The sequence below is a fragment of the Mobula hypostoma genome, chromosome 6, assembly GCF_963921235.1.
Source record: "Mobula hypostoma chromosome 6, sMobHyp1.1, whole genome shotgun sequence".
Classification (NCBI taxonomy): domain Eukaryota; kingdom Metazoa; phylum Chordata; class Chondrichthyes; order Myliobatiformes; family Myliobatidae; genus Mobula; species Mobula hypostoma.
In genome coordinates this window covers 86,777,170-86,802,663 of record NC_086102.1, presented here as the reverse complement: position 1 = coordinate 86,802,663, position 25,494 = coordinate 86,777,170, and the positions used below count along the sequence as shown (strand labels likewise).

At 42.7% G+C, this 25,494-nt stretch overlaps 2 protein-coding genes across 6 annotated transcripts in view; one reads left to right on the top strand and one right to left on the bottom strand.

Annotated features, from left to right (window-relative positions):
* Positions 1-18,402, bottom strand: part of LOC134348172 (plastin-2-like) — a 95,411-nt gene extending 77,009 nt beyond the window's left edge. Inside the window, exon 1 of the mRNA XM_063051149.1 lies at positions 18,385-18,402. The gene's annotated coding sequence lies outside the window, so the exon portion shown is untranslated. The remainder of the gene's footprint in view (positions 1-18,384) is intronic.
* A 98-nt stretch (positions 18,403-18,500) lies between these two features.
* The window catches only part of LOC134348174 (leucine-rich repeat-containing protein 63-like), a 97,842-nt gene continuing 90,848 nt past the window's right edge, over positions 18,501-25,494 (top strand). The window contains exons 1-2 of one of the 5 annotated variants that reach the window (XM_063051151.1): positions 18,501-18,857; positions 24,253-24,334. In XM_063051151.1, the coding sequence (XP_062907221.1) occupies positions 18,768-18,857; positions 24,253-24,334 (172 nt within the window). In that variant the 5' untranslated portion in view covers positions 18,501-18,767. Of the gene's footprint in view, positions 18,858-24,223; positions 24,335-25,494 lie in introns of all 5 variants that reach the window. The other 4 variants (XM_063051153.1, XM_063051152.1, XM_063051150.1 and 1 more) reach the window with 4 other exon arrangements.

Below are 25,494 nucleotides of genomic sequence, written 5' to 3'. Positions count from 1 at the left end.
CAGGCCCTTCGGCCCACAAAGCTGGCAGAACATGTCCTTACCATGGGCCTCTATTTTTCTGAGCTCCATATATCTGTCCAAGAGTATCTTAAAAGACCCTATCATATCTGCCTGCACCACCATCATCGGCAGCCCATTCCACGCACTCATCACTCTCTTGTGTAAAAAACTTATCCTTGACATCTCCTCTGTACCTACAAGCACCTTAAAACTGTACCTTCTCGTGCTAGCCATTTCAGCCCTGGGAAAAAGCCTCTGACTATCTACACAGTCAATGCCTCTCATCATCTTATACACCTCTATCAGGTCACCTCTCATCCTCCATCGCTCCAAGGAAAAAAGGCCGAGTTCACTCAACCTATTCTCATAAGGCATGCTCCCCAATCCAGGCAACATCCTCGTAAATCTCCTCTGCACCCTTTCTATAGTTTCCACATCCTTCCTGTACTGAGACGACCAGAAATGAGCACAGTACTCCAAGTGGGGTCTGACAAGCGTCCTATATAGCTGCAACATTACCTCTCGGCTCTTAAATTCAACCCCATGATTGATGAAGGCCAATTCACCGTATGCTTTCTTAACCACAGAGTCAACCTGCTTAGCAGCTTTGAGTGTCCTATGGACTCGGATATCAAGATCCCTCTGATCCTCCACACTGCAAAGAATCTTACCATTAATACTCTATTTTGTCATCATATTTGACCCACCAAAATTAACCACCTCACACTTACAGATGGTTGAACTCCATCTGCCACTTCTCAGCTCAGTTTTGCATCCTATCAATGTCCCACTGTAACCTCTGACAGCGCTCCACACTATCCACAACACCTCCAACCTTTGTGTCATCAGCAAATTTACTAACCCATCCCTCCACTTCTTCATCCAGGTCATTTATAAAAAATCACGAAGAGTAGGGGGTCCCAGAACAGGTCCCTGAGGCACACCACTGGTGACCGACCTCATTTCAGAATATGACCTATCTAGAACCACTCTTTGCCTTCTGTGTTTAAGCCAGTACTGGATCCACAAAGCAATGTCCCCTTGGATCCCATGCCTCCTTACTTTCTCAATAAGCTTTGCATGGGGGTACTTTATCAAATGCCTTGCTGAAATCCATATACACTACATCTACTGCTCTATCTTCATCAATGTGTTCAGTCACATCCTCAAAAGATTTAATCAGGCTCATAAGCCACGACCTGCCTTTCATAAAGCCATGCTGACTATTCCTAATCATATCATGCCTCTCCAAATGTTCATAAATCCTGCCTCTCAGGATCTTCTCCATCAACTTACCAACCACTGAAGTAAGACTCACTGGTCTATAATTTCCTGGGCTATCTCTACTCCCTTTCTTGAATAATGGAACAACATCCGCAACCCTCCAATTATTCAGAACCTCTCCTGTCCCATTGATGATGCAAACATCATCGCCAGAGACTCAGCAATCTCCTCCCTCGCCTTCCACACCAGTCTAGGGTACATCTCGTCCAGTCCTGGTAACCTATCCAACTTGATGCTTTCCAAAAGCTCCTGCACATCCTCTTCCTTAGTATCTACATGCTCAAGCTTTTCAGTCCGCTGTAAGCTATCCCTACAATCGCCAAGATCCTTTTCCATAGTGAATACTGAAGCAAAGTATTCATTAAGTACCTCTGCCATCTCCTCCAGTCCCATACACACTTCTCCACTGTCGCACTTGATTGGTCCTATTCTCTAACGTCTTATCCTCTTGCTCTTCACATACTTGTAGAATGCTTTGGAATTTTCCTTAATCCTGATCACCAAGGACTTCTCGTGGTCCCTTCTGCCTCTCCTAATTTCTTTCTTAAGCTCCTTCCTGCTAGCCTTATAATCTTCTAGATCGCTATCATTATCTAGCTTTTTGAACCTTTCGTAAGCTCTTCTTTTCTTCTTGACTAGATTTACAACAGCCTTTGTACACCATGATTCCTGTACCCTACCATCCTTTCCCTGTCTCATTGGAACGTACCTATGCAGAACTCCAAGCAAATATCCCCTAAACATTTGCCACATTTCTTCCGTACATTTCTCTGAGAACAACTGTTCCCAATTTATGCTTCCAAGGTCCTGCCTGATAGCCTCATATTTTCCCTTATTCTAATTAAACGCTTTCCTAACTTGTCTGTTCCTATCCCTCTCCAATGCTATGGTAAAGGAGATAGAATTATGATCACTATCTCCAAAATGCTCTCCCACTGAGAGATCTGACACCTGACCAGGTTCATTTCCCAATACCAGATCAAGTACAGCCTCTCCTCTTGTAGGCTTATTTACATATTGTGTCAAGAAACCTTCCTGCACACACCTAACAAACTCCACCCCATCTAAACCCTTCACTCTTGGGACATGCCAATCGATATTTGGGAAATTAAAATCCCGCATTATGACAACCCTGTTATTATTGCACCTTTCCAGAATCTGTCTCCCTATCTGCTCCTTGATGTCCCTGTTGCTACTGGGTGGTTTATAAAAAACACTCAGTAGAGTTATTGACCCCTTCCTGTTCCTAACTTCCACCCACAGAGACTCTGTAGACAATCCCTCTCTGTCTTCCTCCTTTTCTGTGCCATGCCCCCACCTCTTTTGCCTCCCTCCCTGTCCTTTCTGAAACATCTAAAGCCTGGCACTCGAAGCAACCATTCCTGCCCCGAGCCATCCAGGTCTCTGTAATGGCCACAACATTATAGCTCCAAGTACTGATCCACGCTCTAAGCTCATCCGCTTTGTTCATAATACTCCTTGCATTAAAATAGACACATTTCAAACCATCGGTCTGAGCGCATCCTTTCTCTATCACCTGTCTATCCTCCCTCATGCATTGTCTCCAAGCTTTCTCTATTTGTGAGCCAACCACCTCTTCCTCCGTCTCTTCAGTTTGATTCCCACCCCACACCCCCTCAGCAATCCTAGGCCTCAGCCTTAGCAAACCTCCCCGCCAGTATATTGGTCCCCTGGGATTCAAGTACAGGTCACTCCTGCCCCAAAAGAGGTTCCAATAATCCAGAAATCTGAATCCCTGCCCCCTGCTGCAATCTCTCAGCCACGCATTTATCCTCCACTTCACTCTGTTCCTATACTCACTGTCACGTGGCACAGGCAGTAATCCCGAGATAACTACCTTTGTGGTCCTGCTTTTCAACTTCCTTCCTAACTCCCTGTAGTCTGCTTTCAGGACCTCCTCCCTTTTCCTGCCTATGTTGTTGGTACTAATATGTACCACGACCTCCGGCTGTTCTCCTTCCCACTTCAGGATATGGCGGATGCAATCAGAAACATCCTGATCCTGGCACCTGGGAGGCAAACTACCATTCGTACTTCTTTCCTGCGTCCACAGAATCACCTGTCTGACCCCCTACCTGTAGAGTCCCCTATCACTGCTGCCATCCTCTTCCTTTTCCTACCCTTCTGGGCCACAGGGCCAGACTCTGTGCCAGAGGCGCAGTCACTGTTGCTTCCCCCAGGTTGGCCATCACCCCCCAACAGTACTCAAGCAGGAGTACTTATTGTCACGGGTTACAGCCACAGGGGTGCTCTCCAGCCTCAGACTCCCGCCCTGCCCTTCCTTCTCCTGACTGTTACCCACTTATCTGTCTCCCCGGGCTTCAGCAAGCTTAAAAGATGAGAATGTGACCTTCACTGATGGTAGTAATGGATGGTGCAGGTTGTCAGTTCTACCAAACCGGCCTTCCAAAAAGGCTGGCATTCTTGGGCCAGTGTATTATTCCATGTAGGTTGGTGGAAATAAGTGACTTGCTAGGGACTTCAAATGGCAACCGTGAGACTGGGTCACATATAATGCCGACTGAGTACAAACGCACATTTAGACAGCTCTGTGCATACTAAGTACTTGTTTAAACTCTCCAGACCTCTGGGCAGAACTACAGGCTTTCATCCTTGAAAAAGCAGATGTGTCGCTACTGGGTTTTATAGATCAATGGGTTTAAGGTTACTTGCATTGAATTAAGATTAAATTGTCATGATGGGATTTGAACCCACACACTCTGTTTATCAGACCAGAAGCACAACAGTGCACCTGCAGATTTTCAGGATGCAAGTGCCATAGCTGGTGGGTCGATGTCTGAAGTGATGTTTAAAAAACTGAACTTACTCAACCAGAAGATGGACTGTCAGTGCTCCCTGTTCACCACTATAAAATACTTACCACTAAAGTTTATGATACACAGATTCTCATACAACAAATTTTGCACTGATTAATTCATGATTTGCTTTGGAAATTCCACTGAAATATTCATTTTCATCGAAGTTGCTAAGTTCAGATCTGACAGAATTGTTACAGGTCCTACCAATAACTGTATTAATTGTTGTAATTTGGGAGGCCAAATTCATTTATATGTCACTTCCAGTGCAACACCTCACACTTGCTTTGATTAAATGCCATCTACTGTTTCTCTGCTCATGTCTGGAACTAATTATATTCTGCTGTATCCCTTCACAGGCCTCTCCACTGACCACAACTCCATCAGTCTTTGTGTCATCTCCAAACTTACTAACTCACCCATCTACATTTTCATTCAAGTTATTTATACATATCAGAAACAACAGAGGTCCCAAAACTGATCCCTCTGGATCACAGATCTCCAGCCAGAACACCATTCCAGCACTACTCTCTGTTTTCTATGGGCAAACCAGTTTTGAATCCAAACTATCAAGTCACCATGGACCCATGCATCTGAATCTTCTGGATCAGCCTACCATGAAGGACTTTATCAAATGCCTTACTAAAATCCACGTAAGTAACATTCAATGCCATAATTTTAGGAAGTAGAGCTAAGAAGGGAAACCAGCAGATTTAAAGAGGTAAGTTTTAAAGTTGTGCTCGTAACAGCTTAGGGCAAGGTTGAGGCACAGGAAATAGAGTCTCAGTGAGGAAAAGGGATGCAAGAAACAGGGACCCAGAGACTAAACAAGCATTTGGTTTAAACAAAGTCTGGGGAATTAAAAAGTTCGTGATGAGTAAGTTAATTAACATACTGATGGCGAAGAGATTTTTAGTGTTAATTGAGTTAATTTTACTTGCAGGGCTATGACAGGTACTCATGGAATGCACTGTCTGTATGATGTGGGAACTCCAGGGTGTTTCCAGTGGCCTGGACAAACACAGCTGCAGGAACATGGCTAAAGGACTCAAGCTCTAAGAGTTTGAGCCACAGATGTCATCACTGCAGTCCATGGGCATGGCTGAGGGTTTGTGAACAGCACATTCCAGGATGTGGTCACCGTGGAGCTTGAGGGTGCAAGCAGAGATGAAATGGATAACTGCCATATGGAGAAAAATAAATGCGGGGAGGTAATTCAGAAAACTTCTGAGGGCATCTTACTTTTTAACTAGTATTCATTTCTTGATACAGAAGGGGGAGAGATCGCCTCTGGGGAGTGAAGCCAGACCCAGGTCTTAATGGGTACACAGGGAGGAAGGGAAAAGATAAAGAAAGCAGTAATTATGTGTGGTAAACCATATATATATGTTGTAAACTGGGTTACCTGTCTGGACACGCCCCTCTGCTGACTGCCCCTGTGGCTCCTCCCACAGACCCCTAAATAAAGGCGATTTCGCCATTGTTCCTCCTCCTCAGTCCAGGGGCAGACACTTAGCATGGAGGTCACATTTTACTGCGAATAAAAGCCTCTCAGTATTTACCCTACTTCCAGTCTTTTGGAGTAATTGAAGGTGCATCATTATGGGAAAGTTTATACTTAGGGGAGCAGATGGACATTTCTGCAGTTACAGAGGAGGTTACAGAACCATATGCTGCCTCTCTGGTGGCTGAGTGAAGCATGTCAGTGAAGAGCTACAGAACATACTGAGGGGAAGGGAGGGAAGCAACAGGAGAATAGAATTACAAAAAGGGATCTTGGGAGTTAAGAATGAGGTTAAGAACCAGGATCTCATAAAGTGGTAGTTGCTGGATTAGACTTGGTATAGGGTACCCACAGGTGCAGGCTGATGCAGGTTACCACCACCTGACTTATGGTATGGACCCTTGATGGATCTAAACATTTCTACCCATCACTTTCCTGCCTTCTTGGATCTTGAGCACGATCCCATTTTCTCCAGCCTGTCCACAGAACTTAAACTGTTTATTTCTCGGAAGGATTCTTTTTTGCTTCCACTCCAGGGCCTTTCTTTCGTTCCTCTAACAAAGTGACCAAAGTTAGACACAATACTCCTGTTGGGGCTAATCCAGTGGTTTTCTTAGTGGCACAGTACAACATCCTTGCTTTTGTACTCTTTGCCTCCCTGCTCAGGATATCATTCTAAACTTCAATCACTTTCTCCAATTTGTGCATAGTCATCAACCTTCAACATTGTCTTATCAAAAGAAACTCAGTTAATGACAACTCACCTTTCATACACTCATGTGACTTTCTTTTATCTATATTTATCCAAATGGCTATTAACTTTGCTGATTATCAAGCAGCTTTCATACTAATGGAGTTATACTATAAGTGCGGGATTTACCTCTATATATGTGCTTAATCAATAGTGTGAATTTCTCTGTGCCTATCCTTGAGTCTAAGGAGGATTCAGTTTGTATTTCTCTCAGCAAAATAGAATGTTTTCCACTCAGATGTAGTGACTTTAATAACTACCAGCCTTTCTAATGTTTCCCCTTTATCAGTTCATAGCCTATATTGTTATCTGTTTAAATACTTGTCCCACTTTCACCTGTGGTATCACTTTCGGGGACTCTGCAGCTCACGTTCTATGTATCACTTGTTTTTAGCATTTGCACTATTTGTCCTTTTTTGCACACTGAATGTTTGTTCTTCGTTATGTGTTTTTTTGTCAATTCTATTGTATAACTTTGTTATCCTGTGGACATCTGCAAGAAAATGAATCTCAAGGCTGTATATGGTACACATACTAAAATAATAAATGTATTTTGAACTTTGAACTTTATCTATCTGACAGTGGACATGCTCTGGAGCAGATGATCCTAGGAACTTTCCATACTCTTCAATACCTGCAGCGATGTGTTCTGTAGACTGACCCTCTCCTTTAGGCTCTACGTCGGATCAAAACCTGGAAAACCAAAACCTACAGCAGAATGGTGACATCTCATTAATCTCAACGAGTGAAAATATTCATGCACTGAATTCCTTTTGTGCTGCAGTTCTGGATCCTTAAATCTCAGGAACTATGTATTAGACTTAGAGGAGGCAGATGTTGTTCCCTTAGTCAAGAAAGGGAGTAGAGATAGCCCAGGAAATTATAGACCAGTGAGTCTTACTTCAGTGGTTGGTAAGTTGATGCAGAAGATCCTGAGAGGCAGGATTTATGAACATTTGGAGAGGCATAATATGATAAGGAATAGTCAGCATGACTTTGTTAAAGGCAGGTCATGCCTTACGAGCCTGATTGAATTTTTTGAGGATGTGACTAAACACATTGATGAAGATAGAGCAGTAGATGTAGTGTATATGGATTTCAGCAAGGCATTTGACAAGGTACCCCATGCAAAGCTTATGAGAAAGTAAGGAGGCATGGAATCCAAGGGGACATTACTTTGTGGATCCAAAACTGGCTTGCCCACGGAAGGCAAAGAGTGGTTCTAGATGGGTCATATCCTGAATGGAGGTCGGTCACCAGTGGTGTGCCTCAGGGACCTGTTCTGGGACCCATTACTCTTTGTGATTTTTTATAAATGACCTGGATGAAGAAGAGCAAGGTTTATTGAAAAAATAAGGAGGTATGGGATCCAAGGAGACCTTGCTTTGTGGCTCCAGTATTGGCTTGCCCGGAGCAAAGAGTGGCCGTAGATGGGTCATATTCTGCATGGAGGTTGATGACCAGTGGTGTGCCTCAGGGATCTGTTCTGGGACCCCTTCTCTTTGTGATTTTTATTGATAACCTGGATGAGGAAGTGGAGGGATGGGTTAGTAAATTTGCTGATGACACAAAGGTTGGGAGTGTTGTGGATAGTGTGGAGGGCTGTCAGAGGTTACAGCAGGACATCGATAGGATGCAAAACTGGACCGAGAAGTGGCAGATGGAGTTCAATGCAGATAAGTGGGAGGTAGTTCATTTTGGTAGGTCAAATATGATGGCAGAATATAGTATCAATGGTAAGACTCTTGGCAGTGTGGAGGATCAGAGGGATCTGGGGTCTGAGTCCATGGGACACTCAAAGCTGCTGAGTAGGTTGCCTGTGTGGTTAAGAAGGCATACGGTTTATTGGCCTTCATCAACCATGGTACTGAGTTCAAGAGCCGAGAGGTAATGTTACAGCTATATAGGACCCTGGTCAGACCCCACTGTGTACTGTGCTCAGTTCTAGTTGCCTCACTACAGGAAGGATGTGGAAACCATAGAAAGGGTGCAGAGGAGATTTACAAGGATGTTGTCTGGATTGGGGAGCATGCCTTATGAGAACAGGTTGAGTGAACTTGGCCTTTTCTCCTTGGAGCGACGGAGGATGAGAGGTAACCTGATAGAGGTGTACAAGATGATGAGAGGCATTAATCTTGTAGATAGTCAGAGGCTTTTTCCCAGGGTTGAAATGGCTAACAGGAGAGGGGACAGTTTTAAGGTGCTTGGAAGTAGGTACAAAGGAGATATCGGGTAAATTTTTTTTTACGCAGAGAGTGATGAGTGCGTGGAATGGGCTGCTAGTGACAGTTGTGGAGGTGGATACGATAGGGTCTTTTAGGAGACTCCTGGATAGGTACATGGAGCTTAGAAAAATAGAGGTCTATGGGTAACCCCAGGTAATTTCTAAGGTAAGTACATGTTCAGTACAGCACTGTGGGCCGAAGGACCTGAATTGTGTTATAGGTTTTCTATGTTCCTATGTTTCTTTGAGGCACCAATTAAAAGTTGAGTACTCTTTATCCAAAATGCATGGGGCCAGAAGATATTTGGATTTCAGATCTTTCCCGGTTTTGGAATATATAATGAGACAGCTTGGGATCCACCATCATTTCTGACTGAATTTACAGTATGTGCTACAGGGAAACAGTCTTTGTCTTAGACTTGTTCATCACACATATGTACTGATGCAGCTGTCCAGTGTGTTAGATTTTCCATTAGATCTTGGGGAAACTCATCAATACATTTCTCTGCTGCTTCATGATCATCTATTGCTTTCTCATCACAATTCTTTAGAAATGTAATGCCGTGCCTTTTCTTAAATTTCTGCAACCAACCTGTTGAAAATTCACAATTACCTTCAATTTTTTGTTTGTCGTGATAGATCTTTGCTTGCTTCATAATCAGCAAATGTTCACTCGATGATGATGAACCACTCTTTCAATATATGTCAAGATTTTAATTTTCCCTTTATGAGTGTTTTTCTGTTTTTCATTAACTTCCGTTCATTACATATGTGAGGTTACTTCTCAGAACTGTCTGTCGTGCACTCAGACCTGTGTCCTGGATCCTTCACAGAACCCTATGCAATTTACCATTTATCATGTCCTGTCAGCACTCATTAAAATTTCGGATAAATGGTACTCAACATGTTTAAGAATGTTATTTACTGATTAATTTACCACATTGTTTGATTTGAAAGTAAAATCTGAAGCCTTTCCAATTCTTTTTATCAGAATGTTTAAATTCTTTAAATAAAGTGCTTAATGTATTTTTAAGCAGTTGTAGAGGAACACCTTGCTTAAAGAAATCAGAACCAGAATCAGATTTAAAATCACTGGCAGCTGTCATGAAATTTGTTGCCTTGCAAAGCAGTACATTACAATACATAATAATAAAAAACTAAAAGTTACAATCAGAAGTATAGAAAAAATAGTGAGGTAGTGTACATGGGTTCATTGTTCACTCAGTAATCTGATGTTGGAGGCGAAGAAGCTGTTCCTAAAACATTGAGTGTGTGCCTTCAGGCTCCTGTACCTCCCCCTTGATGGTAGCAATGAGAAGAGGGAATGTCCTGGGTGATGGGGGACCCTAATGATGTAGGCTGCCTTTCTGAGGCATTACTTTTCGAAGATGTCCTTGATTCTGGGGAGGTTGGTGCCTATGATAGAGTTGGCTGAGTTTACAGCTTTCTGCAGCCCTTTCCAATTGTGTGCAGTGACCCCACCATACCAAATGGTGATGCATCTGGTTAGAATGCTCTTCATGGTACACCTGTAGAAATTTGTGGAATCCTTTAATGACATACCAAGTGTCCCTAAACTACCAATCAAATATAGCTGTTGCCGTGTCTTTGTAACTGCATCAATATGTTGGACCCCTGATAGATCTTCAGAGAGATTCACACCCAGGAACCTGAAACTGCTCACTCTTTCCACTGCTGATCCCTCGATGAGGACTGGCGTGTGTTCCCTCGATCTCCCTTTCCTGAAGTCCACAATCAGTTCCTTGGTCTTACTGATGCTGAGTGCAGAGTTGTTGTTGCAACACTGCTCAACCAGCTGACCTACCTCACTCCTGTTTGCCTCCTCATTACCATCTGAAATTCTGCCAACAATAGTTGCGTTGTCAGCAAATTTATAGATGGCATTTGAGCTGTGCCTGGCTATACATTCGTGGGTATAGAGAGAGTACAGCACTAGGCTAAGCTCACATCCTTGAGGTGCGCCAGTGTTGATTGTCAACAAGGAGGAGATGTTACTCCTGATCCACACTGACTGTGTCCTCCCAGTGAGGAAGTGAAGTACCCAGTTGTAGAGGGAGATATGGAGGCCCAGGTTATGGAGCTTGCTGATTAGCACTGAGGGTATGATTGTGTTGAATGCTGAGCTGTAATCAATAAACACCAGCCTGACACAGGTATTGCTATTGTCCAGGTGATCTAAAGCTAAGTGGAGAGCCAGTGAGATTGTATCCACTGTAGACTTATTGTGGCGAAAGGCAAATTGCATTGGGTCCAGATCCCTGCTTAAGCAAGAGTTAATTCTGGTTATGACCAACCTCTCAAAAGCATTTCATCACAGTAGGTGTGAGTACAACTGGGCAGTAGTCATTGAAGTAGCTCTCCTTGCTCTTCTTGGGCACTGGTATGATTGTCATCCTTTTGAAGCAGGTGGGATCCTCCTGACTGCAGCAGTGAGAGATTGAAGATGTCCTTAAACACTCACCCAATTGGTGTAATATTATTCTCCCTTTCAAAGCATGCATAAAAGGCATTGAGCTCATCTGGGAGTGAAACATTACAGCTATTTATGACATTAGATTTCACCTTGTAAGATCTAATGGCCTCAAAACTTGCCAGAGCTGACATTCGTCAGATTCTAGTGAATTGTTTTCTCGCTCTTAAAGTAGCCTTCTGTAGGTCGTATCTAGAGCTATGGCATAATTCTGGATCATCAGTTTTGAATGCTACAGATCTAGTCCTTACTACAAATCTCCTGGTTTATCCACAGCTTTAGGATTGAGTATGTCTGGTATCTTCTATCTCCTGTACTTATGCAGTTGAAGTAATACCCATGGACAACTGACCAAACAAATCGTTACAATTTACCAGCACAGCAGCAGAATGTTAATTAGGATATGGAGTTTCAAACTCAGCTGAGTCAGATTGGCTACTGAGTACACTCTGAAGCAGGCAGAATATAATTAAGAGAAGTGAGTGAAAATTACTCTACAAGACGAAAGCAGGATGCCTCCAAGTCTTGTATTAAGACGATGAAAATGTTAAATTCATCTGTAGACTGATATCTGATAAGCAGGCATGTACCATTTGAATCATAATGGCTAAGTGGGTCAGTGATGAACCAGATACTTGGCTCTGAAGAACCGAATCAGCCCAGACCTTCTGAAATGTACAGAACTATGCTTCTACCTGACAGCATGTCAGAACCCATGTGGGAGGCATCATCACCCTCTCACAAGCCAGAGGAGTCAAGGGAAGAGATCAGAAATTGGCACCATATCCTACCATTTGACAAGGATCACAATATTTTGTATAAGGTTGTTGCCAATTGACTCTTGCCTGTTCTGGGACTGGTGTTTCATACAGACCAAACCTGTACCAGACATAGCAGGAATATCTCTGACAAACGTGCACAACTTAGGGATACCATAGTCAACTTGTAAGGCAGGTGTGGGGTGAGAGTGTGACTAGTCAGCTTAGACTAGGGGAAGGCCTTTGACAGGACATGATGAACATGTTTTCCAAAATGGAGATTGTAGAGAGAACCTGCAATCAGCTACAATGGCTTTACATAGAATCAGAAGGGTAGCCTAAATTAATTGAAGGAAAACTTCCCAATCAAATCTGCCCCCTCTGCTTTGTTTGTGTTTTGTAATAAAACTGTGGCCAAGTCCATCAGGATGGGCAGAGGCATTAAAAGGGTAATGATTCAGACAGTGGAGGCACCTAGGAAAAACAAGAGACTACCGAAGCTGTAAATCTGAAGTAAAACCAGAAAATGTTAGAAATATTTAGTTAGTATTTCTTTGCAGACCCTTTTCCTCATCTCAGAACTACCAATCTACCGGAACACTTCCTTTCAGCCTCTTATCCATTCTAAATGTCTCAGTGCTGACTACTTCACTTCTCCTATTGCCTTTACACCAGTTCCAATGAATTTGCAGTGCTTTGCTCATACAGGACCAACCCACCACTATCAGCAAAACAAGGTAAGAAGTCAAGGTTTAAATCATTGCCAAGTGTATGTCTGCACAAGTGCAATGAAAAGCTATCTGCAGCAGCATCACAGGCACATGGGATCAGATACATAAGCAGCATTCTCAAGGAAAACTTAAACATAAATCATACAATATTTTTACAAGAAAGAACACATATAAAACAATAAAAAAAACGATGTCTGTTACAGAGCAAAGTCTTAGTGTTGCTTCACTGTTGTGCAGGTGAGTTCAAGAACCAAATGGTTGAAGAGAAGTAGCTGTTTTCCAACCTGGTGGTGTGGGACTTTACACTTCTGTACCTCCTGCCTGATAGTAGCTGCAAGAAGAGGGTATGGTCCGTATAGTGGGAATCTTTGATGCTGGATGTTGCCTTCTTGAGGCAGTGGCTCATATCAATATGACTGATGATGGGGATGGATGTGCCTATAACATACTAGGCTGAATCTACTTCTCCCTGCAACTTTTTACATTCCTTTGCATTCGAATTGCCATACCAAACCATGATACAACCAGACAGGATATGTTCAACAGTACATCTACAGATATACTGTAGATTTTCTCTTGTTTGTAGTTAAATGGAGATCTGTTTTTGGAGACCTATGTGCAGTTTCAATTGATTGTGGAAAAAATACACATGTATCTGGAAGACCCAACTGCTAGTGAGTCAGTATCCTGGCAAAAAACTACACCATGAATTCAAAGAATATTCCAAGCAAATCTGCGCCAAGGTTATTAAAAAGCACAAGTCAAGGGATAACAATAGCAAATGAGCTGAGATAGAAGTAGAGTTGAGCACCGTTAGATAAGTAGTTGTCTTGGTGATGGTGTGGTTGGAGGTTCATCTCAGGATGCAGAATCAGACAGTCCAGCTGGAAGCCATTCAGCACCATGAAGTGCTATCGAATTAGTCTCCAAAATCTGCTTCTTCCATGTACCCTTACATTCTCTACAGTGAGCAAAAATGTGCTTAATTTTGATGCAAGGAATGAAAATCCATAGGTTGTGTCCTGCTGGTGCAAGTCTGGTGAAGTAGAACTGATTCTAAATTGCTAACATGAATCTGTATCAAACACCAAGGATAAGGATAAGGATGATGATTGTTGGATGGGCAGCTTGATTTTATGGCTGTACATGCTATATTAAAACTAGTCATTGCTTACCTTTCAAGGTGCTTGGACAGGAACACGGATAGGAATTGTTTAGAAAAAAAGCATAGAAAACCTGCAGCACAATACAGGCCCTTCGGCCCACAATGCTGTGCCAAACATGTACTTACTTTAGAAATTAACTAGGGTTACCCGTAACCCTCTATTTTTCTAAGCTCCATGTACCTGTCCAGGAGTCTCTTGAAAGACCCTATTGTATCCGCCTTCACCACCGTCGCTGACAGCCCTTTCCACGCACTCACCACTCTCCGCGTAAAAAACTTAGCCCTGACATCACCTCTGTACCTACTTCCAAGCACCTTAAAACTGTGCCCTCTCCTGTTAGCCATTTCAGCCCTGGGAAAAAGCCTCTGTCTATCCACATGATCAATGCCTCTTATCATCTTATACACCTCTATCAGTTTAGAGGAGTTTGGGGAAACACACCAATGGGACTAGGCTATATGGAAATCTTGGTTGATATGGGAGAGTTGGGCCGAGGGCCAGTTTCCATATTGTATGATTCTATAACTTCCAATGTCTCTACATCTCCATTCTACACCAAGGTCTGAGGCCCTCTGCACCCAACCTGTCATCCACCATCACCACCCTGGCTGAATTCATTCTCACACAGAACAACTTCTCCAACTCTACTCACTTTCACCAGATCAAACGCGTAGATCTGAGAACCCACATTGGCCCAAACTACGCCTGTTTCTGTAATGCAAATGTGGAACAGTCCTCATTTCAGTCCTAGTCAGGGCACGTTGTATATCTCCTTTTTCAATACATTGATGACTATATAGATGGTGCTTCCTGTTCTCATGTAGAACTTGAAAATGTCACCACTTTTACAGCCAATTTCTATTTGACTCTTTCCTTCCTTGACTTCTTACTTCCATTTCAGTGGATAAGTTAATGGCTAATATCCACTGCAAGCCCACAGAACCCACAGCCACTTTGGTGACATCACCTCCCACCTTTCTCCATTTCATTCTCCTGGTTCCTCCAATTCCATCATATCTTTTTAAATCATGATGTCTGCAGCACCACTGCCTCTGAGATGCTTTCCTTTTCCCTTAACAGAGGCCTACAACTGTACCTGTTGCATTTCCTCTACTTCTACACTCAACCCTCTCTACCCCCATGCTGAGCAAGGATAGAGTTTCTCTTATCTTCACCCTGCACAACATTTGCTTCTACATTTAATGGATCTTCCCCCTTAATTAAAGCTACATAACACCACCACGGATTCATCTTTGTGGCCCCCCTCCACTGTCTCAACTCTGCTTTCAGCATTCCAAACAGACTCTCTGATTCGCTCTTCTATCTTCAGAACACCCACTTCCCTGCTCAGGTCATCTTCCTGTACAACTACAAGAAGATTTAGGAAAGAAGAGGAAAGTTTAAAAGAGAGGTCAGAGGTACAGTAGGTTTATTATACAGAGCGAGGGGGAGGTGCCTGGAACGCATTGCCAGGATTGCTGGTCGAGGCCGACACAACAGGGACATTTAAGAGATCCTTAGATCGTGGAGTAGGTCTGTATTGGTTAGCACAATATTGTGGGGCCTTTAGCCCCATACTGTGCTGTACTGTTCTATGTCCTAGATTCTACATTTGTCCTTTTGCCTCTTTCCACTATGCAGAGACCCGACCAATCCTATCAGATAAAGCAGTAATTTACTTGTATTTTTATCATTTAGAGTACTGCATCCAATGCTTATAATGTGGTTTCCCCTACGTTTGAAAAAACAAATTCAAATTGGGTAACCACTTTCTAAAACATCTCTACTTACGAATAAACTCTTCTTGGGCAGTCAACTAGATACAGGTCTTGATTTTAATAAAGGTTTTGATGACAAATTCTGCCATCTTCATCAGGGATGATGCCTAGGCATTTCTAGTTCAGTGGTACACATACCCCTGTCCTCCGTTGCTCCTGACTGATTAGTCCAATCGGGTTTCTGCTCTCCCATCTTGTTTACATTTGAATTCTAGTTCTTACTTAGAGCGAGACCTTCGTCTTTGCTACAATTCTTTTCCTCTAGTTTTATTTCAGTGGCTTCCTTTACCGGGCGGCCCCAAAAGCTATTGGCATGGCACTGTAGTTTTCCGCCACCAACATCCATCCTAAGGGCATTTCAAATGCAAAGTTCTGCTATTGGCAATTTCTCCGGGTAACCCAAACGGATACACCTCCTATGCTCCTTGATGTGGGTTTCCACTGCCTTCTGGCCGATATACGTTGCTCCACACTCACAGGGAATTCTGTGAACGCCAGCTGTCCTGAGTCCCAGGTCACCTTTGACTTGCATAAGCTGCAATTTGAGCTTCCTTATGGGTTCCTTAGCAGCAAAGAACTACTGTGCTGGATCAGTGAGCTTTGGACCAACTGGTGAAGGAAGCCATTGATATAAAACTAGAGGAAAAGGATTTTAATAAAAATGAAGGTCTTGCTCTAAGTAAGAACTGGAATTCGATTGTAAACAAGGTGGGAGATCAAAAACCTGATTGGATGAGGACTAACCAGTCTGGAGGGACGGACAACAGGGGTAGATATACCACTGGACTAGACATGCCTAGGTATCATCCCTGATGAAGAAAATCGATACCCATACCTAGCTGGAAGCCCAAGAAGAATTTATTCGTCATATACGCTGGGAAAGCACTAGGTTCTTTTTCACCTGTACTCAGTTCAAAAGGTGACCTTAGTGTCCAGTTTCCTGTCATTTCCCTTCTCTATTCCTTCTCCATTACTCACACTAACTCAAAGCCTAATGCAAGCTCATGGGCAGCTTTTCTTCTTCTACCTAGCTACATTATAGTCCTCATGGTTCAAAACTGAATTCAACAATTTCAGGTAAGCAGCCTTTCCATTCTGCTTCTGTAATGACCATTCCATTTTCTTTTCTCTGCAGATGCCATCCATCTGCCTAGTATTTCTTCAGTTTCTTTACATCTCACAGATCCAGCATTTCTTCTTTCTCCCCTGATAGATCAACTGCACTTAACCTGCCTTCATCCTCCTCTCCCAGTGAGCATCACCTACACTTATATCATTCAGTCTCTCTTGGTCTCCATCCCATTGCAGACATTCCTATTATTCTCTACACCCCATCCTCTTCTCAGTTCTGATGAAAGGTCATCAACCTAAAATATTAATTCAATTTCTCTCTTACAGATGCTGCCTGACCTGCTGATACTTCCAACGTTTTCTGTTTTTTATGTCAGATTGTTGGTAAAAAAATTCTCACTTACCATTACTCTGAAAGTACAACATGCTATTGTGTGGTTGGTGTTGAAGTGGTTTTACCTTGTCTGATCCTTCATGCACAGCCTGTGTCTCAATCTCCTCTGCACGTTGCCCATGAGAAGGCAATATTGAGGGTTAGGCTATCCTCCCTCTTCTTCTGGAATGTGTGTTTGCCAAGCATTCAGGAAAAGTTTGAAATGACCTTGATCGCTATTTACTATATTCTGTACAGCAGTGTAACATAGGACCGCATGCTCTATGGGTTGTCCCCAAGGGCATACTGGAAAATAACCATTTAGGTGAAATATACCTTTTGGTCTGTTTGTTCCTGTGCAAGGCGCTGTCCATATCCAAGTTTGTGGACTGACAGACACCAATGTGCAGGGCTCTGCTTCAGGATACAATTAGCTTATCATAACCACTGCTAAGATTTTAAAGAGAAAAATCACCAATTGACACTGACAGGCTAGAACTATACAGAAAAGAAATATTGATACAGTGATGAATTATATGAATCTTATAAGTAGCTTGATTGATCTCTCTTACTATGAATGGTGATATATGTATGTATTGTATTACATATTTGCAAATTTTATGAAGTGGCTGATCGTGTCACACATTATATTTCACTCATCAGCCAAAAAAATTAATCGCATTTCCTGTCTTCCCATCATTTCTCAGTCCTATTCTCCCCTAGAAGATGATGTTACCTCTGTTCACTCCTTGTCACAAGGCAGAAAAGAATCTAATAACAATTAGTAAATAACTGACTCCTTGCGCCCCTCCTAATCAATGTTAGTGGATGGCCTCCTCTCATTCCTCTGCACCCAGCGTATTCATATATAGCGTAGCAATGCAGCAATTGAATAACCCTAGCATTTTAGTAAATGGTGCAGAAACCTGCACCAAAGAAACCAGAGCCTGACATTATAAATCCTATTAAATTAAACAAATCTTTGCAGCTTCAGCAAAATATTCATGTGGGCAAAATACCAACTAAAATTCGACTTAGTGTTACTCGATCAGAGCCACATACTAATAAATGCTCTTAGAACTCATTTTCATCTGAGAGCATAGTCGATGAATAGGAAATCAATTCAGCCTGTGACATGCTTGTGATAACTCTGCTTTATTTTATTGCAGAGAATGGAGAATAACAGCATACATCCTTGTCCGCAGTCTGCCCTTTAAAATGCAACTTGTATAAACCTCCTTCACAAGCTTTCTTCCACCCTGGGACCAATGATTCACGCCAATGCAGTCCATAACATTCAATAACATCTCCAATTTATTTTTCTTTACCTTTTTCGTTGTCATGTCAGAGCATTCACAGCACTATATTACATCCTACATTTAAAAAGCATTAAGTGATCTAAAAACTAATCAGTACCTGCGTTGTTCTTCCCTGCACCTGATGAAGTGTTCTGAGCTCTAGCTCCCTACGCTACCCCTTGCCGACCCTTCTGGATGCAACCTTTCCGCCAGTCCATTGCGACAGCCGGTACCAAACAGCCCTTCTACCCTCAGAAATCACGTACACGATCGATCGGATCTGAGTGACGTCCGGGCCGCCACAGACCCACCCCTCCTGGGTTAATAAATCGTTACTAGCCATTGTGCCGGCTCTGTTTCAGGCAATCTTTCACACACACGCGGGCTCTTTTTTTCCTTTAGTAGAAGAGTCACGATACGAGAGAGGGCAGAGAGGTGCCGACAGCAGCCGAAGAGCGCGCGGCTCTCCCGCCGCACCTCAGAGCGAGGCTGTGGGCTGTGATGGTTGCCAGGGCCGTTGCCAGGCTGGGCCCGCTTGACTGGCGATGGAAGCGCGCTAGTAGTGCGCGGAGCTTGCCGACGCTTGCAACGGTGAGAAAGGGTGGCCGTCTGATTTTAAACGAGCCGGCTGAAGGTGGGAAGTACACGGGCATGGGGAGGTGGGGGTGGGATAAATTGAGGCGGGTGGAGCCGAGCCATTGTGAAGTGGGCTGGGCTGGGCCGGGCCGGGTGGAATTGGCAGGGAAAAGGTGAGCACAACTGCAATGAAACGGGGGTGGGGGAACAGGACTGGGTCGATGGGTTAGGTAGGTCAGATAAGATGAAGTTGTCAAGTGTGAGGCGGGACGGGGGTCTGGAGTGAGATGGACAGGGCCCGGTGGGATGGACTGTGGACAGGGCAAAGTGAGTTGGGTGGGCTGGGTTGTGGTAAGGTGAGAGTTTAGATGGGATGGGATAAAGTGGGATGAGGTAGGCAGAAAATCATAAACACCAGAAATTCTGCAGAATTTGGAAATCCAAAGCAACACACACAAAATGCTGGAGGAACTCTGCAGGTCAGGCAGCATTGATGGAAACACCAGAAATTCTCAGCAGGAGCGGTGTGAAAGGGCTGGAGTAAGGTGAAAAGGCAAAACAGTTGTGAGATAAAGTGAACAAGGCCATGGCTGGAGAACCAGACCAGGCTGAGCAAGATAGGAGATGAGGCGAGATGGGCATTGAATTCCAGAATTTAGATCCAGCGATGTACGTAGGACACAAACACAAGGAATTCTGCAGATGCTGGAAATTCAAGCAACACACATCAAGGTTGCTGGTGAATGCAGCAGGCCAGGCAGCATCTCTAGGAAGAGGTACAGTCGACGTTTCGGGCCGAGACCTTTCGTCAGGATGTACATAGGTCTTAGTAGGCAGTGTATGAATTGAACTTACAAGTGGGAATGTCAATCTCTGGAGCCAAACTGTCAACCAACATCTTTTATCAACCTACCAATTCCTATGGTTATCTTGACAATGCCTCTTCCCACCCTTATAGAAACGCTATTCCCTTTTCACAGTTCCTTTGCCTCTAGTGCATGTGTTCTCAGGGTGTGGCTTTCCTTTCCAGGACATTAGAAATGTGCTACTTCTAAGAATGGGGTTTCTTATCCTTACCTACCACCCTATGAGCCTCTGCACCCAACATACCATCCTCTGCAACTTCCGCCATCTCCAAAAGGATCCTAGCACAAACATGCCTGGCATGCCAGTCCATGCCAAGATGAAGCCACCTTCAGGGTGGAGGAGCAACACCTTATATTCCATCCGGGTAGCCTCCATCCTGATGGCATGAATATTGATTTCTCCTTCTGGTTAAAAAAAATTCCCTCCCCTCTTCTTCTTTTCCCCAATTTGGCCTGCTACCTCTTCTCGCCTACCTATCATCTCCCCCTGGGTCCCCTCCTCCTTCTGTTTCTCCTATGGTTCACTCTCCACTTCTACCAGATTCGTCCTTCTCAAGCCCTTTACCTTTCCCACCCATCTGGCTGCACCTATCACCTAGCTATCCGCCTTCCCTTCCCCTCTCCTTTTTATTCTGGTGTCTTCCCTCTTCCTTTTCAGTCCTGAAGAAGAAGAAGAACCAGAAACGTCAACTGTTTATTAAGTTCCATAGATGCTACCTGACCTGCTAAGTTGCTCCAGTATTTTGTGTGTGTTGCTTGGGACGTTTCCTTTTGTCCCCTAGCTATTTTGGTACTGGGTTTGGGCAGTGCTATTGAAGAACCCTCAATCTTTTACGTTAGAATGATCAAGAAGCCCAGGTAATAATACAGTAACAGTACACCAGCAGCCTTTGCTTGTCCACATTTGTTGACTTCTTTCTGATGTGGATTACCACGCTGCTGTCATTTGGTGTTCTTCATTTTATGGACAGCAGCATTGAATGTATTTGGGTTGGATTTTAGACTGTTTCTTTTTCTATTTATCAATTTGTATTTTCTTTGTCAAATTTCAAAATAAATTTATTATCAAAGCTCTTTGTAGATATACACTGTAATGCAAAGGACTTTACCTGTGATGAACTGGCTGCTTCATTACTTTTTTGTAGGCTTTCCCATTCTTGGGTATTGGTATTCCCATACCAGGTAAAGATGCAACCAGCCAGGATACTGTGCATCTATAGAAGTCTGTCAAAGTTTTAGATGACATTCCAAGCCTGCACAAACTTCTAAGAAAAGTAGAGGTGCTGTCTTACCTTCTTTGAGAAGGCACTTAAGTGCTGGTCCCAGGGCAGATCCTCTGATATAATGCCAGGGAACTTAAGTTACTGACTTTTCACACAATTTCACAACTGCTGACAATTGGCTGAATCGTTTTTAGCCCCTGGTTATTCTCCTACTCCCTAAGTATAAAATATTGCTGATGGTTTATGTTCAAATGGACATTTTGTAAATGGCTTTTCTAATCCATGATTATTGATTAAAAGCTACTTACCAACATTTGACCATGTAATCCAGAATGGCACAAGTTCAGTTATTAATTTTTCTGTTGAGGGATGTCAGGTTTCCCTATTAAACCTCTTATGACTTCTCATAAATTTATTTGTGTTAATTACATGTCCCTCAACCCTAGCTCTGACAATTTTTCTTCATAATTATATGCCCATCTATGGTAACATCCTCATGAATCCCTTCCACATCTTTTGGGTGCTGTTACATACGCAAGTTGTAGCCTGTGTGTACCCTCCCTAGCACATCTTCTCTTTCTTCTTTGGGATGATTTGTAGATCATAGAACATTTTAGCACAGTACAGGCCCTACTCTAAGATCAATCGAACCCTTCCCTCCTGCAAAGCCCTTCATTTTCCATGTGCCTATCATCACCTATGTGCCCATCTAAGAGATTCTTAAATATCCTGAATGTATCCCACCACCCCTGGCAGAGCATTCCACACACCCACCTCTCTCTATGTAGAAAAAAAACTACCTCTGATATCCCTCTATATTTTCCTCCAATCTCCTTCAAATTATGCCCCCTCATATTAGCCATTTCTTCCTCGGCTCTGGCTGTCCAATCGATCTATGCATCTTAATATAGAAAATATTACCGTTCTGTGGATTGCATTGACCTTTTAATTTCTCAGCAATCTGGCTTTCTGTACTTCGTCAAATGCTTTAATACAAATTTTTGAATTTGGCCTTCCTTGGCCTCAGACTATTCAGTGGTCAGTCATAGACTTGCTGCCTTGCGGCTATACCCACTCATGGGGAAGGCTTCGGAATTAGACCCCGAGGAAAAATCCAGAGCTGGAGTCCCTAAGGCAGTCCTACGCTGAACTTAACACTGACTAACAACTCCTGTGACACTGCTGGTGCCAAACTGTATTGGCTTCTGCCATTCCTTTGGATTCATCAGCTGCGTGAAATGGGGGAGCCTGCTGGATGGGCAACAGTTTGCTCTCCATATCATGCCCTGGCTTGCTTATTGACAGCTAGGATGCTATATCCATGGTCGATCCCGATCAACGAAGGGCTTCATTCCTCATTACCATATTACTCCAAGTGCATTAACACACACTACTCTGCATCCTATTTGCCATTTTTCTGTTTAACTAATGCATTGCCCTCCGACAGCCCACTATTTTCTTCCTCACTAACAACCACAGGGGCATTGTAAACTCCCTAATGGCACTCCCTGTTACAAATGCATTTTGGTTTCCCTTAATTAATCCCAAATGATAATTTAGACAGAATTTTTCCACTATTTTTCCACAAAAAAAGTCTAGGAGTTATAACTCTTCTTAAATATTAGTAAATTCCAGTCCTCTTGTGCGCTCACGAGGGATTAGAAACTGATCGATAAGACCTGTGCTGTTTTCTGTTTTGCCTCCATTAAAAATCTGTTTAGTCATTTAAGAACTCTAAAGAAGCCAAAACTTTTAATATTTTCTTTTTCTTGCATTGTTATCATATCCAATATTTCTTAATTTTTCTTCATCAATATAGTTTAATTAACACCAAACACCATAGTTCAAGAATAGGAACATCATAATAAAAACAGAGCAAACACCTGGTTTCTGTAGCCTAGCCCATTCATTAAAAGCATGACACTCCCCATGTCCCATAATTTTCTTAGTGCCCAGGAGTGAGCAGAACATTGAGCTTCCACTGCCATCCAGGTAGAGACTTCCAAGGGCACACCACCTTCTGAGTGAAGAACTTTCTCTTCATCTCGGTCTGGAACTCCCTATCCCTTACTCTCAAACAGTTTCCTTGACTCTACACTCCTCAGTCAAGGAAAACATCCTCCCTGTATCCATAGACACGACTGATAATGCAGATGCTGGAGATCTTGAGCAACACACACAAAATGTCGGAGAGACTCAGAAAGTCAGGCAACGTCTATGGAAGGGTCAATGTTTTGGGAATAAATGGTTGACGAAGGGAATAAATGGTTGACGTTTTGGGCCGAGACCCTTCATCAGGACTGAAAAGGAAGAGGGCAGAAGTCAGAATAAGAAGTTAGTGAGAGGGGAGGAGTGCAAAGCTGGCAAGTGATAAGTGAGACCAGGTGAGGGGGAAGGTGGGTGGGTGAGGGAGGGGGTATGAAGTAAGAAGCTGGAAGGTGATAGGTGAAAGAGGTAAAGGGCTGAAGAAGAAGGAATCTAATAGGGGAGGATATGGAAGAAAGGGAAGGAGGAAGGGAACCAAAGGGAGGTGATAGATCTGTGAGGAGAAGCTAAGGGGTGAGAGGGTAACCAAAATGGGAAATGGAAAAAGAGAGGTGGAGAGGGGAGTAATTATCCAAAGTTAGAAAGATCCATGTTCATGCCATCTGGGAGGCTACCCAGAACGAATAGGGGTGTTGCAATTAATCAAATAATACATGTATGTATTTCATGGGTATATACATATATTATGTATTGTATATATATTACATGTATGCAGCCTGTCAGGTCCTCTTAGAATTTTGTAAGTTTATTCTCCTCATTTAGCTATCATTTTTCTTAACTCTGAAAAAGTACAGTCCCATTCTACATGATCACTCGTATGACAAACCAATCTAGTAACCGTCTACTGCAATCTCTTGTGACACATGTATGGTTTTTAGCCAGTACTCCAGGTGCAGCCTCACCAAGCCACTCTTCTAACTGCTCGTTATTCTTAGTGATATATGAGGAGACTTGCTGTGTGACATTCGACAAATGTGTTTACTTGTAAAAGTGGCTACATTTATAAAGTAATTCTGTACACAATTAATTGGATCTGGTAAAGATTGGAAATTACCTTTCTCATTTATTTACTTTAACATTTTATAAATGCTTGAATGTGCAAAACTGAGGTATAAAAAGAGGTAAATAAAGTAAATAAAGACAAAAGGAGTTACTATTGGAAAGATGTAGTAAAACTTTGCCATTTCTTGCTCTCAGTAACTTCTTTGTGTTATTAATATAAAAGTTTTCATTTGATTTCAATCAGCTCATTGTTTGTGGTTGAAATAAACCTAGGATATCCGATTCAGGAGCAGCATGTCCAAATATCCACCACTACTTCGTAGACCATTGCCACCAAGAGATGCTCTTCCTTTTGGTAAGTGCATTATTTTCACTGAAATTAACATTGGCATTAATTGTATAATGCTAGTAATTGCAGGATATTTAATTGAATACAGGTGTACTTTTAAATATTTGCCTTATATGGTGCGATGTCTTTTTCTAATACTTCTGTGCGTTAGACACTTGATTTGCGTGACCACAATTAGGGTTGTCATTGGGCTAGTTCAACAATACACTTTCATTGTGAGATATTTGAAACAAATGTTGTTTCTACTTCATTTAAATTATGTTTCAACCTTACAACTTCCTTATCAAATTAAAGTGAAGCCATAATTTTAGGTAGATAATTACGAGCACCATGTGTAACTGTTTGCACAGCTATGGATTTTAATGAGACCAATTTTATTTTCTACATTGATACTTCTATGGAACTTTGTTCTTTGGGCATCTATTAATGATGAAAAGTTGACCAGCACTTAAAAAGGAACTCATGAAATACCCAAGAGAATCTGCAGACTTTCAGATTACTGCTTTCTCTGGATTATTGTTATAAAGCAAAACTTGACAACATAATTGCCAGTAATCTGTACTTCTGATAAAATCAATGTTTTTATGCATGCTTTAGAAAGAAAAGTAACATTATGTCTGTGCTAATCCCCACAGCATTTGATAATGCTGTGATCAGTGTCTCAGAAGTGTTAGAATAACTTTCAAGTGGGGATTCCTCACAAGGAATCAGGCCCCGGTGGTATACCTGGCAGGATACTGAATATTTGTGCTGCCCAACTGGCTGTAGTGTGCAAGAACATTTTCAATCCCTCACTGCTGCAGTCAGAGGTTCTCACCTGACAATCATACCAGTGCCCTAGAAGAGCAAGGTGAACTGCCTAATGACTATTGCCCAGTAGTCCTCACACCTACTGAGTTGAAGTGCTTTAAGAGGTTGGTCATGGCTAGAATTAATATCTGTCTGAGCAATGTCCTGAACCCGCTGCAATTTGTCTGCTGCCACAACAGAACTACAGCAAGTGCAACGTTACTAACTCTCTACTTGGCTTTGGAGCACCTAGATTATAGCAAAACATTTGTCAGGCTGCTGTTTACAGCTCAGTGTTCAACACCATCATCCTCTCAATATTAATCACCAACCTCAAAACCTAAGCCTCTGTACCTCCCTCTGCAACTGGATCCTCA